The 20,719-nt window shown below is 38.1% G+C and overlaps 1 protein-coding gene across 2 annotated transcripts; it reads right to left on the bottom strand.

The window, feature by feature from the left end:
* Positions 1–249: 249 nt before the first annotated feature.
* TSG101 (tumor susceptibility 101) lies at positions 250–20,422 on the bottom strand. Of its 2 annotated transcripts, none has more exons than XM_057369261.1 (10): positions 20,292–20,422; positions 16,828–16,912; positions 14,928–14,993; positions 14,165–14,328; positions 12,611–12,737; positions 9,856–9,922; positions 8,140–8,234; positions 3,148–3,350; positions 1,949–2,188; positions 250–1,360 (listed from the first exon to the last, which is right to left on the bottom strand). In XM_057369261.1, exons 1-10 carry the CDS (start codon positions 20,331–20,333, stop codon positions 1,271–1,273), a joined length of 1,179 nt encoding a protein of 392 aa, XP_057225244.1. In that variant the 5' UTR covers positions 20,334–20,422; the 3' UTR covers positions 250–1,270. The 2 variants fall into 2 exon arrangements, with proteins under 2 accessions (XP_057225244.1, XP_057225245.1); XM_057369262.1 differs by having other exon boundaries at positions 8,140–8,231; positions 20,292–20,421.
* Positions 20,423–20,719: the final 297 nt, after the last annotated feature.

Raw genomic sequence — 20,719 nt, 5'->3', positions numbered from 1 at the left:
TCTTACGTTGCACTTTCCAAGTAAGTCAAATCTTTCAATGTATTATCTCAACTAGAACACGCAAAAAGCTCAAATCTGAACAATGGAGTTTCCTGAAGATAGCATTAGGAAACTAATCTAGGGTTTTTTCCCTGTTCACAGACACCCATGTTCTTAGCCAGAGCTAGATAATCTAGTCAGTCTTGTTCAGTAAAGTGGTATGACAGAAATCCAGCAATCAAAGCAGCACTGCCTAAAAAACCCTTTGCCTTTTCCTCATCTTGTATCATGTTGGGTCAAAGGAATAAGAAGTAATTGCTACAGTGTGAAACCAAAGACTTTTCTTGAAGTTAAAGGATTGTCAAGCCAATTGACCAACCTTCTCTGCCAGCTGAATAGCTTAAATATTTCACTGTTGATAGGTCCAAGTGTATTTTCCTAACACTGCTTTGGAATTTTTGTGGATATTATTTTCTTAGAGAACCTTATTTTTGTGTACTATATCAGTCTAGTCGTAAGTTCTGTCTCCTGAGCATGTTTAAAAAAATGTTAAAATCTCTATGTGCAACAAGACAGTGACTGTCCAACTGTAGCACCAACTACAACACCAAATAAACCACAAACTGTTATTTCTGTCTCCTTGTTTTTCTTTATAGGGCTTTGCCTCCCACCTGCACCTCCATTCCCACCCCCCTCAATCAATTCTATTTTTCAAGTCACACTAAATCAAACATCACCTCTGTAATAATGTCATGTGTGCAGCTATGCTGGAGGCTTCAGACAGTTAGGTAGTTCTGTAAGTCTCACCCAGTTTTTAAAAATGAACTTAAGGCATGAAAAGCCTTAAGGCAAAGGCTCAGTCTTAAGCCATGCTGGTTATGGAGCTGAGAACAAGAACCTTTTGAGTTTTCAGTCTCACTGATCATAATARATGTGAACTTTTCCAGTTTGGCAAAACATCTTCCAGATCTCACAAGTGCAAGTATGGTTAAGCTGACATTGCATGACAGGCCCTGTTTGAAAAGAAAGCACATCATACACAGTTTTGTAGAGGAAGAAAATATGCAACAAGTTTTATTCAGCGTTAAGTCCACCAGCACAAAGATTACAGGAGATAGAAAGTGCATTAATAAAAGCTAGTCTTTACCAAAAAGAAAATATATTATTGATTCAAAATATCTTACACTTGAATGATGTAATAACTTACTCTGGGCACCTACTGATTAAGAGAAAGATCAAGAGAATGGCTGCTTTATAAGGAGATCTAACTTCCCAGGTAAAGTCTGGGAATTTAGTAGAGATCACTGAGTCCAGCAGTCTTCCTTGCTTTCTGCATTAATGCCCTCAGCTGGAACTGCTTGCGAGACAGAAGACGTACATGCTGCAGAAAGAAAATAAGAACAACTGGCTATTGGTAAAGTTTTGTTTAAAACTTWATAGTACTGCAATACAAATGTTGAAAACATGAGACATTCTGTGACCCAAACGGAATGTCAGTTTTTTGGAAACACTAAATTAATTTTTCTACTAAATGGCAGATTTTTGGCAGATGGCTACCGCATGCAATTACTAGAGTTTCATTTTTTGTGATTTTAATTATTAACTAGTTCATTAAAYTGAAATAATAAATAATTAAACTCCACACATATTCTTATCAAAGTAATAACATGTTCTCCAAGGTGAATTTGGACTAATGCACTTCCCCTGGGGCAGAGAGCAGTTTTTCTAAAAGTAGATAAACAGAATTAGCAAGCTACACAAGAAGGAAACAATATGACTTGGTACCTATAACGCTTTTAAAATTGGTCTGTTAATTCTGAAATTATTTTCTAAAATTTAGGAGCATAGAAATATTGATGTTCCTACAGCAGGATCCTCTTCAGTGATCATAAGCATTAGTAGACTGAACAAAAAATTTGAAGTGAACRTATTTAAAAGGCTCATCCTAAAAACATTCCAAGAAACCTACCTTTAAAAAGACATCTAAATCTATCACTCCACGTCTCAATGCTTCCCCAAGGTAGAAGATGGTGTCTTCAATTGCATTTTCCTCTGCATATAAGTTCAGGATCTGTTTGTAAAGTGGTGCTGTAGGAATAATAACTTCATCTATGTCATTATTTTCTGACTGACTTTCCATTTTCTCTAAGGCAGAACTGAGCTCCTCATCCTTCTTTTTGAGAAGTTCAATGTTCTTGTCAACTTCAGCCTAAAAACAATTAAGATGTTTATTTACTTTCTTGTGATACAATTGTCTAGATGAAAGATTTGTAGACACACATGCTCATCCTGTACTTCTTTGCTTATCTCTATTAGGATTTTTACAAAAGAAAGAGCTATCAATTTGTACATTGCAAATCTACAGATCTTTTAAAAAAGTAACATCTGCTTTAGATAATATCAATCCATTACTCATAACTGTAGAGATGGCATGCTAACACTCCAAGTATTTCCAAGTTGCCACATTAGGAAAAAAAAACCATTTAAACTGGTTACAGATAACAAAAGCAAAACAAAAGTAATTATTTTATTTGGAATGCAGTATCCTGAGGTCTCTAGTCCAATTAATAATTTCTAACTGTTTCTTTTAACCACATCTGAACACTGAGTTGGTTTCAGAAACTGTGCATCAGTTCCAAAATCTTACTCCTGAGTAGCAATGCAATAAGCAGATGGGCTAAGCAGAAGATGCCTTAATGAAAAACTGCAGGAATTTCTGAGCACACTGTGAGCAGGAGGAACWTCTGGGAAAGGAGAAGTTACACAAGGCAGGTTACACAAGGAGGCTGTGACYAAGATCTGTTGTCTGCACTAAGACACTGAAATCTTCTTCAGTGCTGCTGCTACACACTATTATCAAGAAACTGAGACACAATTATGAACTAATCTCACATCRTAACAACTATCACAGGAAAGATGGGGAAAATGATACTGTGCCTCTACTACTGAGCAATGACATTTGTTAAGACACATGCAGGACACTGCATCTCATTGTCAGTACTATTTCTGACTTGCTTCAGTCTGAGCACATGCACCCAACTGCAAAAGAGAAAAAACAATGTGCTGGAAGCTTTGTTACTTCTCTCATGCTTARTAATTAATAAATTAAAAGCTTCTGTTCACTACTAGGAACACTCAGGTAGGCAGCAGTGGTTCATCTCAGCTTACCACTTCCTGGTCCAGGCGAGTWACCATCTCTTCCAGTTTCTGGTGCCCTTTCTTCAGGTCCTCTTCTGTGCGTTTCAAGGCGTTGAGTTCAGCTTGTGCACGATCCATCTCCTCCTTCATCCGCCATCTCAGTTTGTCACTGACCGCYGAGATGAGGGACGCTCGGATGGTGTCCTCGCTGATGGTGCCATCTCTGCTGGGTCCTGCACAAGAAAGTTCCAGGAGCATTAMATTAATGCTGGGCTGCACTGGCTGCAGTGTAAAGCCAGCTGGAACAGCAAGTGACCAACTTGTTCTATGTACTTCAGCAATGTCAGATACTAAATAAACTGCTTTCCACAATAATTCCCAGAAGCAGCAGAGACCTCAGTGAGGTAACATACATTAGGATGGACACAAGTAAATTTAAGAGTATGCACCCGTTCATTCACTTCAGTGTTCCAATATCCACACCTTTTTTTTTTTGTAATTTAAAAATGGGCTGGCCATTCACCCTGAAGTCTACAAATGTTTTTAGTCTGAGACCTTTTAAAGAAGAGTGAGAGTAAATGGCTGTATTCAACCACAATTAATGTTATAGCTGACTTGAGACAGTGAATTTGCCTGCTACAGGTATTAGTTTGGTTATTTTGGTATTTTTGGAATTGCCTGGTCTGATAAGGAAAGTTTTGAACAAGGAAAGACAAAGGGAGAGTTACAGAGACCATCCACGCAGCTTAGTGGGGGGATACCTCTAGGAAGGGCACACATCCAGGAAGCAATTAYGAGGTATTCCCTTTCATCCCTCCTAGGAAATGGACACGCTTGAGTMCTTGAACTAACACAGTCAGTGTGCRAAACAAACAGGAAGYAGATGAGGCCTTTTAGAGAYAGCTGGAATCAGCCTCAGTCCCATGCCCTGGTTCGCATGGGGAACTTCAACCTCCCTGACACCTGCTGGAGGGACAACACAGCCAGGAACAGAGTCCAGGAGAYTGCTGGAAAGCACTGACAATAACTTTCTGATACAGATGCATACAATGAGGAAAGATGTGCTGTAAAACTAACAAGGAATGTCTGGTTGGAGATGTGAAGTCTGGGGCAGCCTTGGCTACAGTGACCATGAGATCGTGGAGTTCCGCATCCCACAAGGAGAAAGCAGGGCAAGGAATAAGATCATAACCCGGAACTCAGGAGAGCTAACTCTGGCCTCCTCACAGAGCTTCATGGAAAAATTCCATGGGAATTTACCATAGAGGRAAGAGGGGTCCAAGAGAGCAGGTGAATATTCAAGGATCACTTCCTCCAAGCTCAAGAACAATGCATTCCTATGGGCCAGTGAGCAGAAGGGATAGGGGACCTGAATATGCTTTTGCAAATCAGCCTTTCAAGGGTGATTTCAAGTCTGTCACTAACACACTTTTAAAYAGAAAGGTAAGTACTTTGTGTCTGTCACAGGAAGTGCAATGTGTCCCCAGATCAGGAAACTCAAAGAGTAGTCTAGAGATATGAAGTGGCTGCTGGTGAGGTTTATCACAAACTGCTTCAATTATTCTGTGGGAATAACTGGAAGGTAATTGTTTCCCCAGACTTGTGCCTCACACCTTCTAGTCCAGTGAAATTTCAATTGGATTGCAACAACTATGGACAAAGCAAGAATTACAGCAGCTTTTGTGTCTAAACTTTACAATTCCTATGAATGAAACCCAGAGAGATTTGAAGCTCTGTAACTGCAAAGAAAATATGCAAGAATTTTTACCAAGTATCTTTTTATCCAGAGACACAGCTATCAAAACCCTGAAGCTGTTACAGCATTATGTACATCACGTTTCCCAGTACCTTAGATGTCAAAAAACAGCAGTGCAAAAATACTCATAACAGCTCATGTRCATCTTGTATAGTTGAAGACTTTTATTTTTGACTTCTGCTAACAAAACTACATAAATTTGTATGTCTTCCCTATGCTTTTTGGTCTGTTCCTGTCCACAAAACTTAAACCAAGCTATATGGGTGGAAAAATACAGTTAAGCAAATGAATGACAGGAACCATGGGAAGCATATAATGCTTACCTAATCCACCAAGGCCTTCTAAAACTAAGAAAACATACATTTTGATCAATACAAATGTGAGCACTTTATATACATATAAAATACACATGTGTACCTTTTTAAAAAAACAAGTAAATTAACATTGAAAAATAAAGAGATTGAATTAATTAAAAGCTAGTRCAAACACAGCCTTAGGAAAATATGAGTATCCCAACACTTCATCTGATTTACAGTTCTGGCCTAAAAAAATTGCTCTGTTGCCAGTCAACAAGACAACTGGTAAAACTGGGTTAACTATTAAGGCCAGCAACAGAAGACGTCAAATAGCACTATACACGTAAACTCAGGAATCCATCTTTTCTCCTTATGAAAAGGAGAAAAAGAACAGCACTTTCTACATTGAGAAATAAAACTTGTATCAACTCAAACTATCTGGGACAAAGAGTTTATTCACTGTTTAGGACTTCTTGTTTAAGGCAGACAATTGTTCCCAACCAAAAAGGCCTGATTTCCCTTMAAAAAAAACAGTATTAGCATGATTTTTGTTACTGTTACTTTACATAATGTGTAATTCTCTAACACRAAGTCAGAGTCAGCCAGAACCAGTATCAGTAGAACTTATGTTTACTTTCYTTTCCCCTGACATCCTTCACTCATGGAGTTTTTATGCAAGGCTCACTTTAACAGTAAAGTAGGAGAGAAGAAAAAAAGAATGAAATCACAATACACCTAGCACAATGAAAGTTCACACAGAAATGCCACCAGATAGGAAAGAGGTCTTTGAATGTAAAAGGCATCATTTTAATACAGCTCAATTAATGTATCTTCTTAAAGAGCATGAACTCCTAGCATTTTCTGTCACTTCCATAATTAGCCCAGCTTGGGGAAGATTTCATGGCACATGGTCATTAAATCCACAGAACTCTGAAACCTTTAACCTTTACTAGGCAGAGTCTGGTTTCAGAAGTGACCTTATAGAATCATCAAACCAGTAACTGCATAAGGAAATAATGGTGGATGACTGAACAGAAAGAAAAATCCTTGAAAAAACAGTGATTGATAAAAACTGGAGCTACTTTGTATGAACATTTTCATTCAATTCAAACTACGCTCACTATAGGAAACACACCATCATCACCCACACAAAACTCTCAAGTTCTAGCAACTGATACGCTCTTATATGAGCTATCACAATAAACCACAGCCAAACAAACAAACTGTACAGGAGAAAAACATTTCCAGTTGAAAGGAAAAACAATACTGTACTGTAAAAAACACCCAACAAAACAAACACAACAACAAAAGCACCTCACAATATTGTAAATATAGTGTAGGATTAAAGACATGAGTTTGCATTTCATCTGGCATAAGAGGTAAGCCATGTAAAATAGGTGTAGGACTTCCACCTATTTGCATTGAATAAGTCAGTGTAATGTTAAACTGTCACTATGAAACCAGGCATTACAACTTGATACCCCAGATGATCTAACTGAGGACTAGAAGAGCTTCTATCTTTGGCAGATACTGTACCTCTATTCATATTCAGTGGGGATRAAAACAAGGGAAAAAAATTAAATAGAACATACCTGTATTTTAAATTATCTCTCTACTACAAAGCAAAATTSGATTTGTTTGAGAAAGACACTGCAGAAAGCCAACATTTCCCAGGAAAGGCTATCAGCTCCCTACAAGAGCTGGCGGAGATCATTAATTCTCCAGACCCAAGTRCAGCTCCACAACTCCAAGCACTGTCTGAGGTACTTGTGTGGGACAGCAGCTTCCTTGCACTGTGCATGACAGACTCACATCACCTCAGAGTGGAGGKGACCACTGAAGCAGCCAAGAACTTTCAGAAAATACTTTATTGAGTGAAAAGGCTGAAAGAACTTGGACACAAAGGACAGGATCAGGCACAGGAAAAATACAACATACAACTTACTGCTGTTTTCAAATTCTGTAGTAACAGAACTCCTCAGATACTTTAGTAAGAGTAAAGTAGAAGCATCTGTCTTCCCTTGCCTTGTCCCCTTGTATGTGAAGGAAAACCACAAAATACACACAGTTCTGGAAAGAAAAGACATTCTATGACTCTAACCCAGACCATTCCATAAATAACCAGGAGTTCCCACTTTAAATGAAGAACCTATGGATGCACTTTTAAATTATGGTGCAAGAGACTACAATGAATTGGTAACGTAAATAACATCACAACAGAATCTACACCCTCACCATACAACTAAGCCAAAAGGACTATTAGCCAGCTGGAAAGTTACTGCACCAGCTCCCTACTCATCYAGATGATATTTATCACTGGTTCCCAGTCTTCTACACATACGCTAAAAGTGAGTGGCATGGTGGAAAGCAAGCTTGTGCCCTGTGTCAGCAAAAGGCCACAGAGCAGCAGACTGGGAAAAGACTCATGTCAATACCCTAAATCCTGATGCTGAATGGACRAAATAAGGAAGTGACAAGCAGAGATCAGTAAGAGGCAACAGGGAAGAGGCTGGAGAAGAAACTCAGCAAAAATGAAGCKCATTCCAAACTGCTATTTTAGAAAGTTACTACTTTTGGAATAAAGTAAGTACAAATAAAGTCCAATAGATGTTTAAATGATGACAAAAGTATTTTTCTAAACCATGAACAGAGCAATGCAGACAACCAAAAGTCACCTAGAGTTAAAGGGTGAGGAAAAAAACATAGTTACATAAGTGCTCTTCAAAATRGTTACAGAGCACACACAATATATTTCATAAACCCAGGAATTTATCGAATTCCTGATAGAATAAAACATAACATAAAGGACATAACATGTATTTTTTTTCWTTCTTCGAATAAATTTTAATTAAAGATCAATACTTTGGATGTTCAGAGTAAGAACAACAGGCTCCTTTTCCCATTTCATTTCCTTACATATCATTATAAAGAAAAGCTTCACTTCAGAGAAATGCTTTCCAAGGTACTCACCAACAGTGGTGACAGGAGGCTGAGAAGGGTAGTACTGAACACTAGTGGTTGCTGGAAATGGAACACCACCTGGGTAAGGATAGTTTGGGTAGCTGCTTTGAAAAAGAAAGATATGCTAATATTATGCAACTATTAGTAAAACATTCATTTACATAATAAAATGTTAAAATTGCAGACCTTTTTCCTGCTCACATTAACATTTTTTGCAACTGGTATTTCTGGTAGTATTTAAAATACCATTTTATCTGAAATTCTATCTAGTTATTGCCTGGTCAACATTTGGATAACAAATTCTCCTAAATCTCTTACTGTTGCTATACARAACCCCAAAAGTATCCAAAAGAAATTAATCTATCTAAAAATTCCCAAACAGCAATCTCATATTACTAATTTTTAAATATCAGAAGAGTAGAAAAGATGACTGAWGAACTGCTTTATGTAAACATAAAAATGATGTCCAAAATATAGCTGCAAGGTGAAACAAACTCCTCCAGAAATTCTCAGTCCTGCTCTGAAGGATAAAGAAAGCAGAAGTTTTCATTTGCTCACTGAAACAATTGAGATGACACATGACAGTCTACAACACCTTTCTAAAATACATTTGCTATCAACTAAAACAAGTACTTCAATCAGTCAGTAYTAGACTGACAAATACCTGCATGCAGCGAAGTATTAACTATAGTTATAATTACACAAACTGGTCCAAAAACTCATGCAAAATATAAAATAAGCATATTCTRTCTCTCTTCAGGAAACTGCAAATTTAATAGTTCTTAAAACCTTCTGTTCATTCATAAATTATATATTTTAAAAACAGTTCTTCTATTATTTGCTGACATGTAAACATTAAAATCACTTTAAATAAACATATTTAGGAKGAAAAATCATGCTGTAAGAACTTACAAAAATCCTAACCTTTCACCTCTTAAAACATRACACTCCCTTGCCTTCCCAATCCTCATAGGTGTATACATCTTAATTTTTTTTTTTAAATCAAAATGCTCCATATTACATAAATTACATTTTAAATCAGAATGCTCCATATTGCTCTCATATGCTCCTAACACAAAATCAGGACATAAGGATATTAATAATAAAACCAATCAATTATGATGTAAAAAAAAGTAAGTACACACTAGGAGGCAGTAGTCAACATCTCACTGTTTACTAAGACAGACTTGCAGGTCTTCTGGAAATGCTTTATTCCAAACTATTATACAGAAAAAATGTATTGGTTAATATGAATAAAAAGCTTTGAAAGTAACTTTGTGTCTTTCAAATTCCATTACAGTGCTCTGAATTAAGTCCATATTTACGCTGGAGTCAAGACTTATAKTAACTCAGCAATGTTTTGTTCAATTTTTGAGTTGCTAATAAAATCTTGACTTGTAGGGGTACATTTCTTTCCATGTCATGTTAATATATCAACCTCAYAAAAACATATGAGTGAAGCAAGGTAACAGCCAGGAGACAGGTAATCATTTTCAAAATAAATTGATCATCCAAGTATATTTCATTTGAAGCAACACAGAAGAAAAATCAACCTTCCTCCAACTTTCTTTTGCTACTGAAAAGAAYTCAGCCCTCACTTTTAACAAACCTGCTAACAAGAACAATTATACAACAAATAAACCATACGAAAATACAATGATGATTAGACACCATTCAGTGAAACTCTCCATCAGGTAAATGATGATGGYTTAAAGGAGCTCTTACCTTGGGTTTGGAGTGCTTGATGGTGGATAGGGAGATATTCCACCTGGAATTCCTGGCATATAGGAAGCTAAATAAAACAATGAAGTTGTGTATTTTTACATTTCAGAAGTTTAATACGTATCATGATATATTAATCTCCAGTTTGGCAAGAGGTAAATGTGCAATGTTTGATGTGAGCTGTCTCTGTGTCAACTGACCCCTCAGAACAGGGAAAGGACTAAAACTGCAGCAGACCTTCCCACCATGCCGGAATTCCCTTTCTGCAACCAAGCACATTTTCACAAAACAGAGGCAAAATCTGCATTTCTGAATTTTCCTCTCCCTATCAACCTTGGTTAAAATATTTTCAATATTATTTTGTCTGCAGGGAGAGTATGAGAAATGTAATCAAAGTCAATTAACACATTCCTTGGAACAACTAACTAGGACATCTCTCACTGGATATTTTCCCAAATCACTGGATTGTCAGGGTTGGAAGRGACCTCTGGAGATCATCAAGTCYAACCCCTGCAACAGRAGAGTCATCTAGAGTAGGTGACACAGGAACACATCCCAGTGGGGTTTGAATGTCCACAGAGAGGGAGAACCCACAAGCTCCCTGGCCAGCCTGTTCAGTGCTCTGTCACCTTCAATGTAGAGAAGTTCTTCCTCAAATACAAATATAATCAYGTTGTTATATTGATTTCTTTCTTAATTTTCACTTTAAACCAATCACTGCATGGCTAAAAATATGTATCAATTTAAAAATGAACAAGTAGGTGGGTCAAGGAAGAAAACAAACCTGCAGCTAGGGTATTCACAAAAATAATGGTGTGGTATTAAAGATGACCTACCTTAAGAGCTATCTCCATTTTTTATATAATAGCTGAAAAAAGAATTTAACCTTGCTGGCCAATGATCTTCACTCAATAAATAACAAGGGCATAATTTAAGTATCTTCAAAGTAGCTGATTAGCTGTTTAATGATCCAACCATATTCTTATTCAGTAATTGCTGCTATTTAGAAGTTTTATTTAAAAATTTTGGTATCAGCACATATAAATGTCTAAGGCTTTAACAGTCTCAGCAATTTTAAGAATTTTCTTGAAAAGCTGACAAAAATATGTTTTGGACATACTTATTCCCCATTTCTAGCAATTTTAGGAATAATCCATCAAATAGCTGTTTTTTTAAGAGCTGAGCTATTTCCACCCTTCAGTGCTTTGAAATGATTAAAATTTTTGTCAAAGGACTTCATTTCCTCTTAAACAATGTATCTTGAATGTGAAAAAACTCAAACCTAAATGACTGTAAAATAAGGAAAGTCTGACTACTCTAGTAAAACTAAGCTACTGAAAATTCCAAAACCCTGAAATATTTTCACTGAAATTACTTCAGCAATGACATAATTCATAGTATTTCAGTTCAATTCAATTCAAAAYAGTAATTCAAMGCAATTTAAGCTTTGAATGACTACAAGAGTAATCAAGTGTGGCTCATTGAAGGTTTGTCCTTAAGGTACAAGTCACAGTCTCTGCTAAGCCTACACTTATAGTGACCCCCACTGTTCCTGGAAAATCAGGACAATACAATCAGCTGGTGCTCTTACAGGCAGGGGACAAGCTAAGAAGTCCCAAACACCTGCCTTTAGACAATTATTCCTAATGGTCCCACTTATGTTTGCTACCCATTTTCCCACAGGTTAAAAGCCTAAGACCTTGCTAAAAACGGGTTCTGCTGGAAATGGCAATGAATAGCACTTCAACTTTTCAAAGGTAACACTGTGATCAAGTAAAAGCCATATTTCAACAGAAAATTGACACAGTCCTAAAAATCTGACAAAAATAAATAACACCAAATACACCTACCCTACCATTAAATTAATATAGAACTGTTATAACACCATTAAATAAACAATCTCCAGCCAAACTGCTTCCCCTTTCACCACTATCATAGTCTTTGGCTTTAGTAGGTCCATGCTACTGTTTTTTTGGTCTTTCTCCACCCAATACAAAGTTTCCTCCTGGAAGAATTTCTATTTTGTTTCCTACTTCCTCTTTGTTCCCCACCTAACCATCCCCAGTCTTTAAAATAAAATACCTCCAGAAGTTTAAATAAATGARTTGTTTTTAAAGTCTTGAGAATTTTTCCAAGAAAATAAGAATGGATACTAAATCAGAACACCAAATCAACAGAGAATAAAGAATAAAAAAAAAATTACAAGACAGTGGGTTTTTCATATTCAGCCAGCAACTCTTACAAAATAAAAATAAACCACACAGAACAGGAGCATGGGCATAGGAAACATAAGAACTAAGCAYGCTTTTGCTTATGAAATCAATGGTTGAGGATACTTAAAAGCTGAACTTGCATTATCAGAATGAAAARAAGATACAGACAGTTATCTGAATGATACCTTTTTAAGTCTGTCTTGGAATGTCGACAGAACACCACCTGTTTTGAGGAGCTTGTGGGTATTTGAGTGAGTTCTGGTTTTGTTTGGGTTTTGCTTTGTTGTTACACAAACTTGATTCTTCCCCTCCAAAAGCCAAAAAAATCCACAAATTCTTAGWCTCACAGAACCAYTTAGGTTGGAAAAGRCCTTTAAGATCACTGAGCCCAACAAGGTAAAGAACAGCCCAGGTGAATTAACTAGCCAGCAATATAAAAGGTCAATCTACAGTAAAATGTATTATTTATGGRCAAGTTGTGCAGGGCAACAATCACTTTGAAATATTAATAAGAAGATTTGCAGAAATCACTAGTGAGCACTTACTGGTGGGTGGGCCTGTTGCCTGRTATGGTGGGTAGCTGGAGGAAGCAGTGGGCCGAGAAAAGACTGGAGGTTCCTCTCCAAACACAACAATCATGACCTGGATCAGCTCCAACAAGTCTGACTGGGGCTGGCAGGGAAAGCAAATCACAAGTTTTCATTTTGCTAACAGAGTTTAACCGACTGTAGCAACAATAGGATACCATTCCATCAGCCCTCAAAAGCATTCCTTTTATTTGTGGGTTTAGATTTTTTTTAAACACACACACAGACAAACACACAAACACACACACACACACACACACACACACACACGTGTATGTGTGCATGTATATAGAAAAATATATGAGCATATTTAACATCCTTTCTGGATTTTCTTATAGATACCAAACCCAGCCATCTCATACTCAAAACCATATAGCAAAACACAGCACCAGCCACATTCATACCCAGAATAAACAGGGTAATACTGGGCTCCATATCAACTGCAGGATGGTAAATGACTGGGTACAAATGTCCAATAATGGATTTTAATGTTAAGAAATTAAAATCCATCCTTCAATGTGAAAAAAGYACAGATCACTAATATTTTAGACATTCCAATTTCATACATCATAGCTTTTGCTCTGATTCAGAAAATTCAGAATTCTCAATAAAGAAATATTCTAACCCATTAAGAAGAGGCACAAATCTCCTATAAATACAGTTAAACAAGGTTTTCTGTTTATAACTACTTAATATAGGAATTTCATTTTGCCAAAATAAGAACAAGCACCATGAATGCAGCACCATTAAATATCCCAATTCCAAGTTTACTTAGCTCTATCTTAGCTCTATAATCCACCTACTTATTTTTACCAACCTCTCCAACAGGAAGAATTCTGTACCACCTGTACCTTAGAGAATCTTCTTGCTTGTGCAAGACCTGTATCCTGACCTGGGCAGTTTTTTTCCCACTATTACCATGCAAGCACTGAACTATCACCCATCCTTAATAAATGTATTTCTGTTAATCACTTTTTACAGAACTAGGCATCTTGTATAATTTTTCTGCTCTTGTCAACAGTTTATCTTCTTTGCAAGTCCATGTTTTGGCCAAAACTCGTATGAGGCCTGCACTGCTCAATGCCTCTTTTTATTGGTAAAGCAAATATACCAATTYCTGAGGCTCCAGGAATGCCTACATAAAGAAGTCCAAGTATATACATAAACAAGTCTGTTTTAGTCACAGATGTTTTAAATAAATTTATAATTTCCCTTCTGTAAATATCCTTATTTCACAAATCCTCACATCAGTGTCCTGCCAAAGAAGGACACCTTATGCTGCACTGTTTAATCAGATGAGTTGTAACTAAAGATGCAATTACATTAAATAACCAGAACACAGAATCCAACACCCTGAACTTCAAGACATTCCAAAAAATAAACCACTTAATTTTATCTTAAAAAATGGTTTAAGACTTCTAATAWAGACTACTGTTTTTATTAAAAATGATACAACTATCCCAAGGAACGCAGAACTGAGCAATTTGAGAATTTCAAGTTCCCCATACTTACATATTTCCACTCATGCAGGTAGGGAAGGTATATCTTTCCATTTGCATCAACATGCTTCCCAGTTTTTATTGTCATAGAGCTAGTGGGTTTAACAAAACAAATCGGGGGGTTGAAAGGGTAGGTGTCCAGCAGCCACAAGCAAATTGGGATATTGTATGTGTTACCTAGAAAAGATATTTTTAAAGATTTTAGAAGTTATTTCAATTATTCTACTGTCCTCCTGTATGCAGATTCCTGTATTAAAAAATCTCCTAAACCAAATAAACWCAACCGTACAAAGTTAAAAGCTGAAGCCAAAATTTACTGATAACATTCAATGAATAGGTAACACTATGGCCACAAAGTCAACATTTTTCCAAACAATTAAAGTTTGATTTATAAATGTCATTTACCATTAATACACCATCTCATTTGTTCTACAATACAACATTACAAGACTCTAAACTGAATTACTGTTAGCTGAAGCAATAAATGGTTTGTAACCCTCATTCAACTGACAAGCTTGAAAAGACTTTCAATACTGAAAGAAAAGAGGTGTTACAAAGCTGTGAAAGACTGAAGAAGCAATGCTAAGCATTGAAATTTTATCCTGCAGCAAAAATAGAGAACAATTTCTTTTAAATATTTCACTTGGGACAAGTAAAGGATTTCAAGAAAAGAGTGATTAGCAAAGCAGTGAGGTTGAATCACGACAAATCTAAGTAAGTTTTTAATGGAATTCAAGAAAATAATGGGGATGATGAAAATTGTTATAAATGCATACCTCTGTAAGGCACAGGAATGGTTCCACTGAGGCTCATCAACTCCCTAGATGAACCATCATTAAAAACTGAAAAGGAACAAACAATATTTTTAAAACAAACATATTGGTTACAATAATCTCTGTTCAGGTTACACCCCATCTATTTATTGGCTTAAGTTTTCACAAGTTACACACATATAAACTCAGCCTGAAAGTTTCAGCTCTTGCACATTTATGGATTAGCAAATGATTGTCCACAATCAGGCAACTCCTTATGAATAACACGCTTCTGAGAAATGAATGACTAATCATTGTCGAACTACCTTCTCCACAAATAAAACTGTTTCCTCATTCAGTGCCCAAGTAAAACATGTTGGAACCTTGCAAACTGCAAATAATGTAAATTGCTGCAAAGATAATCTGAACTCAAACTTGATTTAAAAAAAAACAACTGTCATCTGAAGTTTATAAAGAATTCCTTTATGCTTTCTTCAAAAAAGCAGGTTAGCAAGAATCCTGAAAATTCTAGTCCACAGGCATTTATTAMAGAATCAGTAAAGGTAATTTAACCAAACAATAACACACTGAAGAGGAAAAAAAGTGTTTGATTATCTGTCAAATCTTAGTCTTAGTCACAAACTGAACAAGAACTCTAACCTACATTTACTGAGTTCCTGTATTTAGTTTTCTCACACTTTTACTCCAATAMATTATTCTTGAATAAATCATTTTTTGTTGAGGAAGCTTTTATCTTCCTAGTTTTACCTGAGACATAATTTAAATGTAGGTTATTGCGTACAATTATTGTGGTGCTGATATTCTGCAAAGGCAGGTAGAACATGCTGGGATTTCAACGGGGACATTTATTTCATTATAAACTTGAAAACTATCTCATCAGCAATGTAATTATTTTCTTGTTGCTGATGTCACTGCTACAAATAACACCCATTATCTGAAAGTGATTCTGTGCTTAGCCTCTTCCAGGCAGCTTAAAGAGCATTAGGGAACACAAATGGCTACAGCTTAAGGATATCTGGAATTCAGATCACTATTCTTACACAAACTTGTACAGCTATTCCAGCTACAGCCCCTGCACTTCTGCTTCATTTCTCCAGTCACTGTGTGAATTTTTATTTCTGTGACAGCTGCTGGCTTGCAGCTAACTCAAAACGAATTCATCTTTTACCTGTCCATGTCCCTTCTTAGTATTTCTCAATCCAGATTCACAATATAAAAAGCAGAAGACATTAAAATCTCTGATRATGTATTAGTAATATAAATTACCTCACAGAGGAATCCCAAAGGTGACAGCTAAAAAAAGGTGATYTTAAGAAGGCTGACCTCAGCAGCTATGCTGGCTCACTGTAGGCTGTSGTATCATCTTCATTTAACACACTTAAATGTAAATGAACTTAGAGACTTTACAACAGCTAATAAACAGTGATTATCATCAATGATTCACATTAYAAAACCTTCATGCCAATTTTCTATATACTTCACTGTTTTCTTCCTACTCTTAAGGACTGCCACTGCCATTTATTATTTTAAATAGAGCATTTGTTCACTGATTTACAGTCCTTCCTACATAGAATTTTAAARACATCTCTGTATGGCAGCAAAGTTGAATTTGTAAGATACCAGCAATCTCAGGACACCAACTGATGACATCAATGAGTGATTAACTAAAAGTTAAGATGTTAAAAATGTGACACTTCTTCACACATTAGATAGCTATTTTCTAAAGTAACCTTACTATATTACTAAGTCTGTGTTTCTAAAGAAGTATTGATGTCAGAGACAAAAAAGAGAAACTCAAGTTATATTTTCTGGTTTTAATCTTCCTTTTGCCCCCACAAAACCTAGCAAATACATCTACAACATCAACAATTCACCAATAAAAATTTCTCATGCACAGACTAACCATATGAATCCATGACAGGTTTGAGGTCCTTGTACTGAGTGATAACACTGGTTGTCTCCTGTATAGTTAGGTCTCTATACTTATACTGGAAAACAAAAGAGAAAGAAATTATTTCAAAGACTAAATTTTTAGTGCAATTTAATTCAACTTTTTATTTTACTCAATAGACAGCACTTATTTTACTCAATAGACAGMACTCAATAGACAGCACTAATATATCTATATATGGATATTCTTTTCTACTCTTAGTTTGGAATAAGAATTTATTTGTCCGTATTACTTATCACTTCCTATATAAGTTACTAAATTTTAACAAGGTGTTAGGATGTTTTTAGTCTTAACAAGTGTCCGTGCATCAAGTGATTTGTGAAAAGCTACTGCATTTTCTTTCATGTTCTACCAAGTGTATCTGATAAATAAGTGTGAATCTTAAAAAAAAAAAAAAAAAAAAAAGGCATCTCCAAACAAATAGAGTGATGTTTTGGACACTCCTGATAAACAGCTATTTAGGATCTGAATCACACAGATACATTTCATAGCACTTCTCAGAGCGACAGCATATTTATCGATCACTGATCGGCATTTTAATGTATTTTATCAATTAGAAAGCAGACACATCAAGGCACAATATTATCAGTAATAATATTGGTTTTACTCCATTTCTTTTATTAGGAGGAGGGAGTAATTCATACCACAGGTGACCTGTAAACTACAGATATGCTATTACAGAATTCACCAATCTTGGACCTACAACCCCAAAAGGAGGCAGAGACTCCTGGGCAACAGAGAGTTGGTTCACCACACAATGCAGCTCCTTAGCCTTGTGGCCATTCCTCCTGATAATTACCATTAAAAAGAAAAGCCAGCAATATGGTCCCTTAAAAATGTTTTCATTCTAATACGACAAAAAAAAATTGCAATCTTCAAATGTTTGAAGGAACACAGACAAAGACATTTCGTTGAATCATGGTAGGAAGACAAAGAGCCCAGCACAATGAAATGTCCGATATCCAAAGCATGCAAATGTTAACAACATCTGAACAAATTAATTCAGACATTATCCGAGAGCAAACTCTGGTGCCACAGCTAMAGGTCACCTTGGCTCTGATAAACACTCATGAGTTGTGAAGCTTAGAAATTAACTCTTCTTCCTGTCACCTCCAGAGATTGACAAGGATGTGCCTCCCGGGTGTGACAACTCGGATTTACAGAGCAGAGATGAAYCCACCACACCACTTGCCACAATGCCACCTCAGCCTAGAGAAAGCACCAGCACCTCAGGTGATGCTGTGACCCATCTTCCTCAAATGGCCAAGGACAAAACAGCCACATAGTCTGCCTGCAAAATGCTGCTCTGTGCCACAGAAAGCAACTCCTCCAGCAGGGATTCCTATGTGTGCAGAGAGGCAACAGCATGGAGGTCAGTCAGCTCCTGGGTGCTGTTTTGGTGGGAGGGCTGCAGCCTCCTTTGGAAAGGGAGGCAGAATTGGGAGAGTGCAGGAGGGGCTTGACAGWGAGACAACTTGAACAACTTTATTAACTTTGTTAAGTGAGTACATTCCTCTCTCCCTCCCCAACACCTGCCACAAACAGGAACAGGCATTGCTGGAACATGGAATAATTTTCATGTACACCAGCCAGAGACTGKCAGTACATACCCACACCACTGCATATCTCACTACTGGACAAATGACAGATGGTCACCAGCTACTTTTAAATGGGGAAGCCTTTTCATAGGAACAAACTTTATGATGCAGGATTTAGCCTCAAGACTGGCATAATCACTATTAAAAAGAAAACTGCATTCCACTAAGAGAAGCTCTTAAAAAGCACAAGGATCACAGAATGGTTTGGGTTGGAARGGACCTTAAAGATCATCTYGTTCCAACCCCGAGGCAGGAAATTTCCCACTAGAYCAGGCTGCTCAGAGCCCCCTCCAGCCTGGCCTTGAACACTGCCAGGGATGGGGCAACCTGTTGCAGTGTCTCACCACCCTCACCGTAAGAAAATATGAAGAGTTAGGATTTAATTCCACTTTTGGCACAAGAATCTCAAGTCAATTATGCCAATGAACTGCTAAAACAATGCCTGCCTGTTCAGCAGGCACACTGGGGGTCTGGTACACAGCTTTCAAAAATTAGGTCCAAAACCTGAACATTAAGCAATTATTTTCATATCTCTATTAATAAACAAAGAAAAATAATATTTTTGCAAACTGTTTTCACACTGAGTGATGGTTACTTAGTAGAGAGACACTTGCAAGATTCCAGCTACTGCCACAAGCAAAATTAATATGACCTGWGCAGTTAATTTCTGTACTAAGATCCATTTCCAAGAAATGTCTAAATCTGTTTGGAAAAGATAAGATCCTAGTGATTTCTCCAAAGTTTACTAAACCTGATTAATTTGAACTCTTAGTTTCTAGGCTTTTATTTTTCCTCCTCCATTTTCAGATGGAAAATGCTTCCCCCTCATTTTACATACCAGGAAACAGATCACAGAAAGATGAAGCTTTTCAAGATCTGACAGCAAGTAAATACCTTAAGTTAAWTTAAGTGCTTGGTTTCATGCAAACTAGGGTCAGGCTTTTGCTCTCTCATGCACTGAACTACTCAATATGCAATATATCATTAAACTTCCCTCTCTAGAACAAAAAGTGTAACTATTTCTGAAAAATAAATATAATGAGACAGGGTCTTCATTTTTCATCCGGTATCAAGTAGCTTTTGGACTTTGAACCTACAAAAAGTCAGATGGGAATGTAAAATGAGCACGTGTGGAGGAATAAAGACATTGGACTACCTCAAATTCTGTTTTCTCTACGGCATAGCAATAATTAATTTGGCAGAGACAGGTGTATACAAATAAATACAGGATCTCATTTGCTGACACTAAGTATTCAACACTCATTTTCAAGTTGATAAAAAAAAATATGCTTATGACTCCATGGAGGTGAATGTGCCTTTGATTTTGATCAAATTCTCAACTGCTGTATTTTTCAAAAGGCTGCAAACATGATCAAATGTTGCAAGAAATTCCAGAATCCCCCCCACACCGACCCACAACTCCCTCTAAGTGTCAGCCTTAGGGATTGTCATTCCACGCTGCTGGACAAAGCCCAGTTTTCACCTGCACGCGTGGCTCTGCAGGATTCAGTGGTTAATGATTTGTCTTCCAAGAGATTTTCCTGTCTCCTTACACAGGGGCGATAACAAAACGCACCCCACCCCGGTCAGTGCTGCGGAGCTCACCTTCCCCCTCCTGTAACCGGGGAACACAAGCGCCTTGTGACCCCCACGGGGCTGCGGCCCCGCCGGGGCCTGGCACCGTCCCAGCCCGGCCCCGCGATTTGACACGACCATTTTGGGCTCGCTGCGCCGTTCTTCCCTTCCCAACCCAAGACCCCGGAGCCTCCCGGCGCTGGGCCCCGCTGCCGCCAGCCCGGCCGCCGGCCGAGCCCGTACCTTGGTGAGCATCTTCTTGAGCTGGCTCTCGGACACGGCCATGGCGGCCGCCGCTCCCCGCCSCTGCCGCTGCTCCCGGTGCCGCCGCCGGTGCCGCCCGCCCGGCCCTACATAAACACAGGAAGTGCCCACACGCCCGCTTCCGGCGGCGGCGCCGCGTCCGCGCGTCACGGGGCGGGCCCGAACGGCACCGGGCGGCCCCGAGCGACACCGAACAGCCCCGAGCGACACCGAGCGACAACGAACGGTACCGAGCGGTCCCGAGCGACACCGAACAGCCCCGAGCGACACCGAGCGACACCGGGCGGGTCCCGAACGGCACCGGGCGGCCCCGAGCGACACCGAACGGCACCGGGCGGCCCCGAGCGACACCGAACGGCACCGAGCGGCCCCGAGCGACACCGAGCGGCCCCGGGGATCAGGAATGC

This window comes from Malurus melanocephalus, unplaced genomic scaffold (genome assembly GCF_030028575.1).
Source record: "Malurus melanocephalus ecotype Western Australia unplaced genomic scaffold, MMel_1.1 scaffold_106, whole genome shotgun sequence".
Classification (NCBI taxonomy): Eukaryota; Metazoa; Chordata; class Aves; order Passeriformes; family Maluridae; genus Malurus; species Malurus melanocephalus.
This window is presented reverse-complemented; position numbering and strand designations above follow the sequence as displayed.